Below are 10,667 nucleotides of genomic sequence, written 5' to 3'. Positions count from 1 at the left end.
TTCCTCTTTTCATTAACTTTAGCTACCCTATAAGCCCAAAGCTTAGCTACAAATGTTTTTCACTAACTTGAAATGTACTTCCACTTAGGCTGACAGTGTTGACGGAGTAAGTACAAGTAGATTAATAGTGTGTCTCATGACATAGTCAGACTGAATGAAAGGAGGTACATACCAAGACATCAGGCTTACGATTAAGTCTGAGTGAGCAAAAATTGCCTCACAGCAACGCCTCAGGCTTACTTATTTTATTACATTAAAGCCATGAAGCCCGTCTTTAAGCCAGGGTTTTGCTTATTTTGCTATCTCATGAAAACTTCATGGTTAGCTTATTGACTCAGCTTCTGCCTCCTTTCATTCATGTTAATGTCGGGACCAAAGAGCTCCCCGTCCTCTGCTCCAAAGTACCAGACGATGTGGAAAAAACTTTACTAATTAATTAAAGTTAACTCAAAGTTTTAGTTTTTAAAGTTTAGTTTTAATTTAATCTGTTCTCTAATGTAAAAAATGGTTAGCGAATTAATAAGATTGAAAAAGTGTTCTTGCAAAAGTTAAAGAAAAGTGAAGAGTCAATCTTGCAAAAAAGTCAAAGTCAGATGAAAAACCAAACTTCAGTCACAGGTTCGGTTCGAAGGAGAGAAAAGGCCCTCTTTACTAGTTCCAATGCAACAAAATGGTGCCCGAAAACCAAAATGTACAGACACTTCAAAAAACATGCATTTTATACCACTCTTGGGCGAGCTCATCACCCCTCCCAGGGGTGAGATCATTGTCCCACCTTTTTTGATACATCCTGAAATCACCTTGGTTATCAATAAAACTGTAAAAACTGTTTTTTTTTTTAGCTTTAGGAACCCTTGTTTCTAGGGATATCAACATATCTATACATATGTTAGTATATATAGATATGTTAGTAAGTATATATAATAGATAGATAGATAGATAGATAGATAGATAGATAGATAGATAGATAGATAGATAGATAGATAGATAGATAGATAGATAGATCTAGCGGAAAGCCCATATTTGGAAGTTTTGGGCCTGCTGTTCTGGCAAATGGGTCTGTTTCTCTCTGTTTAATGCTCATAACTCTGTCTTTAATCATTTCTAAGTTAATGATTATTACAAAACTATTATTAAAAGATGATTTAAGATGATTTATGTTTCTTCAAAAACTCCCTCTAACTACACCAGGAGCCTAAGCCCTAACTATTTATCTGCTTATCTCATCCAAACTAACTTCATCATAAATCTAAGGCCTAGGTCTACACTTACTGTTGCTTAATGTCTCCACATATAAGCATAAAGCTTATAATGTATGCAATGAAAGGTCATTCTCAAAACTTGCTTAAGACAAAACTGAAGGCAGAAAGACCCACAAACAAGTAGTAACTGAGGTCATTTGCAGAAAAGACCTGGCAAAGCATCTCAAGGGAGCAAATTTAACATTTATTGAATGGGTTTCAGTCTGACTGCAAACAATTAGTAACTAAATATTATTTGGGTCAATCGTGGGCTGGAAGTTAGTGAATCAGCCCTGTGACCATGTCCTTGAGTAAGGCTCAACTGCTCCCTGGGTGCTGTGGATAGGGCTGCCCTCCACTCCAGGCAAATGTGCTCACTGCCCTCTAGTGTGTGTGCTCACTAGTGTGTATGTGGTGTTTCACTGCACGGATGGGTTAAATGAGGAGGTGAAATTTCCCCGTTGTGGAAATAATAAAGGTCACTTAATCTAAACTAAAAATAATCCTGGCTTTTATAATTATGGTAGTTTGTCCAATTACATTTAAGCCTGTAAAAACTAGAGGGAATGTGTAAAAAATCAAAATCTCACTATGTACATTAGAAGATAGCCCTCGATACAGGATCATTTTCTATCTGTAGGTTATAGTCGGCTAGCAAAGATATTAATTTAGACTCATGTCTAATAGAAAAATGTGTCACATGTCCACCTGAAAATTCTTCATGGGTCGTGTATGAAGACGTAATAATCATCACAAAATGGATGTATTGCTCTGTTTCACCCAAACTTCTAATGTAAGACCATCCACCATGTTTTTAGACAAAGGCGTTTCCGCTGCTTGTGTTGTTGGTCCTGCCCTGACAGGATGATTGACAGGCTGTAAAAATGAAAAAGCAAGGGGGTCAAATGAATTTTTAAAGGCGTTTTGTCACAGAATGAGTGCAGTATGTAATATGTAATTCCAAACAGGAGAAGCACTGTTTCCCTTTTTATATATGAATTTTGCTCTCTTTCTAACTTTGTATTCTCTTTAATAATGCAATTTTCAAACATTTTTAGACAGTGCAAATGCATATAAGGCAAATTACAATTTAACTTTCGTTTAGACACTATTATTATACAAAGCCACTCATGAACCATCTTTGTGTAAATGAAACGTCAAAACTTAGTGTGCCAAATGGGAAACTATAATGGTAAAACTGAATTAGATTTTTTTATTTTGAGACCAAATTGTATATATGATTGGGAAATTTTAATCCAAACATAAAGAAATGCATTGGTATTTACATTTCATTACATTTTCATTTGAATTTTACTACCGATATGCTCCCATAGAATAGTGTATGGCTCAGCATCAAAAGCATGTTGAATAAAGTTGATGTATTTCAGACACAGGCCTGGGTGTGCTGTGATGCTTTCAGGCCCTCTCCAATTGCAGCAATTCAAGTAGAAATGGGCGAAACACCTGACACACAAAACAAGCCCAATCTGAAAGTGTGAATAAGACACTACATTTAATCCTGTGCCAGAAAGAAACATACATTTGAAAAGCTGCAAATATACAAAAAGATCACCAAAAAGTGAGTTTAAGCCTGACCAGCAATTAAACTTACAAACCAAAGGCATTATATCCAACAAAAAAAATTAATAAGGCAAATTCAATCATTTTAGGTTTTTCTTAATAAAAATCAAACAAAATAACCAAATATAAAACAAACAACGCATTGTCAACTGTTTAAATAAAATTGCTCAAAAGTAGCTAAAAGTAGCGCACTACTTAGCTACTCCCCCGTTCCTGCAAACACATAAGCACGATTTCCAGATATTTTCGGAAGCAAAGTCCTTGTGTCAGGGCAGTCAGGACTGGCTGTGTACATCCCACACAAGTCAAATTAAAAAGAGAGTGTAAGACAAACTGCAGTAATCTCAGCTAAAGTGGCAGTCATGTTGGCTCTGCTGTAAGTGGAGGACATGCAGCCAATGAGAACAGCAGTCTGTTCCCAAGCAGCGTTGCAAAGTCCAAGAAATAGCGGGTCATTGGATAGACGCTGTATGACGTCCTAAAGGTCCGTCTGAGAATGCAGCAATTACGGATGTCCGCTAGTTTCCAGGGGGTGCCAGCGCATGTAGGTGTGGAAGGAAATGTGTCTGCAGACAAGCTAGCAAACAGATCCTCAAAATGAAGTAAAATAAAGTCCTGATATCACTGAGTAAGTCAGAAGCAAGAGCGATTATTAGAGTTACCAAGATTACCAAGGAATTGTGGCAAGGAAATAAGAGGGAGACATCTTTATAGCATTTAAAAACAAGTAGGATCCAGAATCTAGAAGTGAGTGCACTTTTACTAGGCTCTGTACTAATCATTGTTAGATAAATTTATAAGATTTCAGAAACGAACAGCGTATTTAATTTGATTTATTATTATTATTATTATTATTATTATTATTATTATTATTATTATTATTATTATTATTTGTCCGGTTATGTCACGGTCCCGTATTAATAACGCTTCGGTCTCCAGTCCAGTAAGTGGCGGTATTGCATACATAGGCGTGCTAAGCGCCAAAAACACAGACGAAGAAGCAGAAAGTGGAGCAGCAGAAGATTGTGGTGTTGCGTTGATTGTGCTCAGTCCGCGCCTCCGCGCTCAAACAGTGTTGTTGGAGAAACAGAAACAGTCGCTGAACTATTAGGTAGGAAGCTGTCCGACACTTTAACACTCACTGTTCTTCATTCACTCTGAGATACATTGAAGTTCTGAAAATCAGATTTCAATTAAATTAGCCAAACACAGAAGCAGCTTCATTCAAACGTGCCTGAGTGATGTGAGCTGATGTGCCAGAACATTTCGTTGATAATGTTTTCCTAGTAGGGTTTGGCAAACAAACCGCAGTTTATTTCCGAGTTATTTATGATTCATACTATGTATGACAATCTTGGAAAACTCATTGTCAGCGAAACTGCAAGGTTGAGTCCTATATGAGTTTCTCTGCTCCACTTCTAGTTTGTGAGAACAAAGCAGATCTTATTAACCATTCACTTTTTAAAACAATGTGCAAGAACAGGGTATGCCATATTGGACACGTAGCTGTAATAAGTGTGGAAACAGTGGCTGATATATGCTGATATTATCCAACGTGGCTGTAATTGTGTAATTATTTGTACAAATGTGAGAAAATCACAGTTTGTTTAGAACAATATGAACTACCACTCTGTCTCCAGGCAGCATGAATAGAGTGTGATGGGGCAGATAGTAATGTTCATCGTTAAGTAATTCTGCCTGCAGACCTTTGGGGTCTGAACAGTAAACAGTATCTCAGTCATTTGAATGCAAATTTCTTGGTGACAGTCTTGTTATTTGAGGTAAAAAGATGCATTTATTTGATTAGTCATGCATAATTGTTAGGGGGTTTGCGTGGCAAACATGCAAAACCAAGTAATGTGTTGATACTTTAGCATTAAAAGAATAATAGGAATTTGCCTCACAAATAAGGTAAAATTTGATAACATATGATACAGTGGTGTCTTGATACATTTTTCATTACAGCAAAAATAAGGAGTGCCTGAACATGTTAATATGATAATGTTTGCACAGTTCACACTAGGGGTGTAGTTATACACGTATTTTCAAGTTTGAATCGATTTTTTGATTCTGACGTAAAGATTTAATTTCATTTTCATGTCTTGAATGTGCAGAGCCCTAATCATATACTACACATATTGGTTGGGCTTAAATGAAAAAAGTTCTTTAGTACAATGCCAGCCACACTGACCCCCAAGGCCTGAGTGATATCTAAAATAATGAGCATAATTTTGTTTAGTGAAAAAATCAGGATTATCTATTATACCCCCCCCCCCCCCCCCCCCCAAAAAAAAAAAAACAAAAAAAAAAAAAAAAACATGCAGTACAGAAAACACTGCAAATTTTACTCAGTAAATCACACACAGCAGATACAGTGGGGAATTTATTTTAAAGACTCATCTGTTTGGGGGAGCTGGAGCCTATCCCAGCAGTCACTGGGTGGAAGGCGGGATACACCATGGATAGGTCGTCAGTCCATCACAGGGCAGACAGACAAACAGACAAGTCCTTTATTTACAAATATGGCACTGTTTATCTACACATCAGGTTTTGCTTGGTTTCCTAAAGAAGCACTTCTGTTCCTGTAATGATGGCTCATTTACAGGGAAATTGTATATGGATAAGTGGCCAGATGATCCCCTTTTGGCCCAGGTCAGTTCTGCCCTTAAAATGAAAGACTTGGCATTAGTGGTATTAAACTATGATCAAATACTGTGCACACTAGAGGAGGAGGATGATCTGTTTCTGATGATTTTGGCTCCTGTAGGTTAACAGACGGTCAAGAGTCTTATTGAGGATTTTGAAACTGTAGATGTTTTTTGTGGCATTAATGTCTTGCCTGACTGACAGGAGAAACATAGTCTTGTTTATTTCCTGCAGCTAACACAGTTACAATATCATAATCATTGGCAAAAGTGATTTAACACGTCAAACAAAGGCATGAGCTAGACTTCAACAAGGTCTTTTACTTGAATATCATTTGCTGAAAATTCCCAACATGCATTTCCTCATTATATAGCCATTTCATCTGACTGTATCTCATCAAGATTAAGCTAGACTAATAAAAATAATAATTCTTTGAAAATAATATTTTTCCTAGAGAAAGATAATTCTAGTCCCGCCCGTTTGCTAGTTAGTTCGCTGTCTTCTTTTCCTCTCGCTCCCTCAAACGTGCATAAGCTTACATTAGTGACATTGTGGGAAAATAATATAGTAACACTTTAACACAACTGTTGCCAAATTGTGTCAACTAATAACAAAATTTGTTCTGTATTTAGAGGTAATCCATTCAGCTCTCACCTTCAGTATGAACACATTAATATAAACCAGAAGAGTTTTATATTTTGTAAAACGCTTTTTCTTGAGATTTTATTTCACCGACAAAAGTACAAAAAAAAGAATTCCAATGTTTTAATTGACAAACTTAATTGTATTTTGTAAATGCCTAAAACAAATGATACCAAAAACGCTGGGCATATTTACCTCTGTGTTACATCACCTTTCCTTTAATTTACACTTTTTTAATTGTTTGGGAACTAAAGGTACTAATTGTTGAAGTTTTGCTAAGTGATATTTTTGCTTGACACAAAGACTTCAGCTGCCCAACAATCCGTATTTATCCGTGTCTGATTATCTTCATGATGAGCCGTACGGAAGACAGATTTGCACTGTATGCATTTTGTGTCTACGAGACATGCTGTTGTAGCATACAGAATAAAGTCTTGCTGACACAACTAGGGACATCCCGGAAAAAACAACGTCTTGATGGCGACATCTGGATGGTCAGTTTCGTCTTTGGTACAGAGAGATCGTGTTTGTTTTTGACAAAAACTTGATTCATTTGTCTGCAGTCTTTCAGAGTCATCTGAGGTAAGCTCGGGCGCAGAGGACTGTATGGCTCTGTCCTTGCATCATAGAGTTTCAAGTTGCATTTTTTTAATGCAGCATTAGACTGAGCTCATGCAGCTATATTTATCGCAGTAGACAGACTTAAACTTTACATAGCCCAGATTTATTGAGGAAATGAACCCCCATGCAGCCAGCTGCAGACTTTCATGTACTGTAGAAAATTTGCACACAGCAACAGCAACAGATAGAAGAGAGTTGGCCATAGTCGTAACACCACCTCCACACACCCTTAGTTATAAACATTTTATGTTTGTTCTGTTGAAAACAGAAATACAAAACAAACGCACTGGATCTCCAATAACATTCCTATAACGTTCCTTTATTTCACAGTTATATTCAAATGTTTAACCACCCTAGTCAAACTACACATTTTGATGATTTTCTAAAAAAAAAATTACATTTGTATCGAATAAATGTAAATGACATTTTTACTCATTTAAATGCAGTGTTACCATTTATTTGCTGAAGTGTATTTAAAAAAAGAATAAAATCAAATGTGGTGTGTGTAGAAATTTGGCGACCCTCTGTCAATCTGTTGATGAGTTTTATTGCATACTACAGACATTGATATTAGTGATTAGATCACAGTTAAGGCCACATTCTGATAACCTTTCTATGTAGATAATGTTTGTGCAGTAACACTGCAAGTGCAACAACGCTGCTAGTGCACCACTGTTCCTGTTCCACTGAAATCTTCCTGCAAGTCTTTGGCACGGAGGTGGGGGGGTTTTGCTTTGCATGCCTGACCAGCCTTACAAACCGTTAGAGATTTGTGTCACATGTCAAAGATTTTTCTTTGTCTTCCAGATCTTATCTTGACTTCAGTAGTTGTTCTTAACTTTCATTTCCTAATGCCATTTCAGACCGAGAACATTCATAAGCAGGAATTTTTTCTCTTACTTTGTGTCAGTTCTTATTAGTTTAAATCCTCAGTCTGTTTAGATGAGCCCATGAGTGTGATGTGTTAGCATCATAAGAGGTTTGAAGGATCACAATGTATGAAATTTTCTGTGCATGACTTGAAATAAGCACTGAGACCTTGTATGTATGTAGCAACATTCATATTTCAGTTCCTTAATTAAACCAAAAGATCCAGCTATATTTAGTGTAAAAAAAGAAGCGTTCAGAAAACTTCTGTTGAGCTTAGATTTTCTTTTCTCTTTTTTCTTTCAGAAATGAATGACGTCCAGTTTCAATTCTTCTCCTGCTCCTAGAGTCCACTTTTCTTACACTGCTCAAATACACCTCTGTTAACAAATCAGGACATTCCAGTAAGACTAAACTGCTGAAACAGATTAAATGTAAGAATAGGGCTTCTAGTATGGCTTCTAGTACCCTCCACATGAACACATCTCACAGACAGACACAGAAACTCAGCAAGGAGAGAACTCACTACTGCTCAGAGTGTGGAAAAAGTTTTAATCGACGGAGTCATCTCAAAATACACCAGCGCATTCACACAGGAGTTAAACCATATTGCTGTTCAGAGTGTGGAAAGAGTTTCACTCAACAGAGTACTCTCCAGCAACATCAGCGTATCCACACAGGAGAGAAGCCGTATCACTGCTCAGAGTGTGGGAAGAGTTTTAATCAACAGATTCATCTCGAACAACACCAGCGCATTCACACAGGAGAGAAGCCATATTGCTGTTCAGAGTGTGGAAAGAGTTTCTCTCTACACAGTACGCTCCAAAAGCACCAGCACATTCATACAGGAGAGAAGCCGTATCACTGCTCAGAGTGTGGGAAGAGTTTTACTCAGCAGAGTACTCTCCAACAACATCAGCGCATCCACACAGGTGAAAAGCCCTATCACTGCACAGATTGTGGGAAGAGTTTTACTGTACAGAGTAATCTCCAACAACACCAGCGCATTCACACAGGAGAGAAGCCGTATCACTGCTCAGAGTGTGGGAAGAATTTTACCGTGCAGAGTACTCTCCAAAATCACCAGCGCATTCACACAGGAGAGAAGCCGTATCATTGCTCAGAGTGTGGGAAGAGTTTTACTGTACAGAGCAATCTACAAAAACACCAGCGCATTCACCAGCGCTCTTCCCTCAATGCCCAGAGTGTCGGAAGAGCTTTAAGCATTCAAAGATTGTAAAGGGACACAAGTGCACAAAGAACAGTGGTGGAAATAGGCAGTAATGACTGTGACCATAACACTATTGCTAGAGGAAATCTAGACATACATAAAAAAAAAAAATCTGATTTTTTGTTGTTTTTACCCTGTGTCTAAAACATGCATAAAATCGAATGTAATTTTCTATGCTGATGTCACGTCTACAGCGTACATGGAAGTTTGGTGTTGAACTACAACCCCATTTCCAAAAAAGTTGTGATGCTCTGCAAAATGTAAATAAAAACTCAATGATGTGCAAATCAGTTAAACCCTGTATTTTATTGACAATAGTACAAAGACAACAAATCAAATGTTGAAAAAGAAATGTTATTGTTTTTTGAAAAAATATATGCCCAATTTCAATTTGATGCCAACAGCACGGTCCAAAAAAGTTGGGACGGGGGAATGTTTACGACTGTGCTGCATCACCTCTTCTTTTAACAGCACTCTGTAAACATTTGGGAATTGAGGAGACCAACTACTGTAGTTTTGAAAGTGAAGTGTTTTCCCATTTTTGATCCTTTGTTGTATTTTTCATTTTTAATGTGCAAAATGTTTTCAGTGGGTGACTAGTCTGGATTGCAGGCAGCCCAGTTTAGCACCCGGACTCATTTAATTCGGAGCAATGCTGCTGTAGATTCATGCAGAATGTGGTTTGACATTGCCTTGCCTGAAAAAGACATCATCTGAATGGCCGCATATGTTGCCAAAACTTGTATATATCATTCATCATTAATGCTGCCTTCACAGATGTGAAGGTCACCCATACAATGTAGTCTAATGCACCCCTATACCATCATTATTACTGGCTTTTGAACTGTGCACTGATAACAAGCTGAGTGATTTTTAGCCCAGAGGACACAGTGTCCTTGATTTCCAAAAAGTTCCAAAAAGTTTTCTCTGTTGGTTCAATCCATTTTAAATGAGCTCAGGCCCAGAGAAGGTGGTTTCTTCTTTGTGTTTAAGAGTTTTAATTAGCATTTGTGGATGTAGGGCCAAACTCTGTTCAGACAGTTTTTTTCAGAAGTTTTTCTGAGTCCACGCAGTGATTTCCACTACAGAATCATGTCCGTTTTTAATGCAGTGCCGTCTGAAGGCCCAAAGATCACAGCCAGCAAATACTGATTTTTGGCCTTGTCCCTTGTATACAGACATTTCTCCAGATTCTCTGAATCTTAATGTTATGTACCATAAATGATGAAAAGCAGAAGGCCTTTGCTATTATTGTCAAGAAATGTTATGCTTGAATTTGGTTGTGCAGTCTTTCACAATGTGGTGAACCCCTCCTCATCTTTACTTCTGAAAGACTCATCCTCTCTGGGATTGCTCATTTTATATCCAACCATGTTATTGACCTGTTGCCAATTAACCACCAGGTATTTTTATTTTTTATGTTTTATAAAGCACTACACAATTTTTCCAGCCTTTTGTTGTCCCGGTCCCAACTTTTTTGGAACGTGTTGGAACATAATGGGCATGTTTTAAAAAATAAATAAATAAATAAAATTCCTCAGTTTCAACGTTTAATATGTTGCCTTTGAAGCATTTTCAATCAAATATAGGGTTTAAATGATTTGCACATCATTGCATTTTGATTTTTTATTTAAATTTTTTACAACGTCCCAACTTTTTTGGAAATGGGGTTGTATGATGGATTCAATTCTTTCATGAAGTTATTCTTTCATTGACCGATGAATGCATAGGTGTGTTCAATATGATTTGTTTTTCTCTGAAATGTGAATAATCTTTGTCTGAATTTTCTCTCTTCCCCCACTATTAGCATTGTTAATCTTCACGATAACATGTCAACC

General features: G+C 37.3%; 2 protein-coding genes across 2 annotated transcripts in view; one reads left to right on the top strand and one right to left on the bottom strand.

Moving 5' to 3' along the window:
• The window catches only part of LOC108414237, an 89,458-nt gene that overhangs the window by 72,856 nt on the left and 5,935 nt on the right, over positions 1–10,667 (bottom strand). The window lies entirely within an intron of this gene.
• Positions 3,810–9,116, top strand: LOC108414204 (zinc finger protein 3-like). Its single transcript, XM_017687024.2, has 2 exons — positions 3,810–3,933; positions 7,905–9,116. Exon 2 carries the CDS (start codon positions 8,053–8,055, stop codon positions 8,836–8,838), a length of 786 nt encoding a protein of 261 aa, XP_017542513.1. The 5' UTR covers positions 3,810–3,933; positions 7,905–8,052; the 3' UTR covers positions 8,839–9,116.

The sequence above is a fragment of the Pygocentrus nattereri genome, chromosome 20 (genome assembly GCF_015220715.1).
Source record: "Pygocentrus nattereri isolate fPygNat1 chromosome 20, fPygNat1.pri, whole genome shotgun sequence".
Taxonomy (NCBI): Eukaryota; Metazoa; Chordata; class Actinopteri; order Characiformes; family Serrasalmidae; genus Pygocentrus; species Pygocentrus nattereri.
The sequence above is the reverse complement of the archived record's forward strand: the minus strand, read 5'-3'. Positions and strand labels throughout refer to the sequence as shown.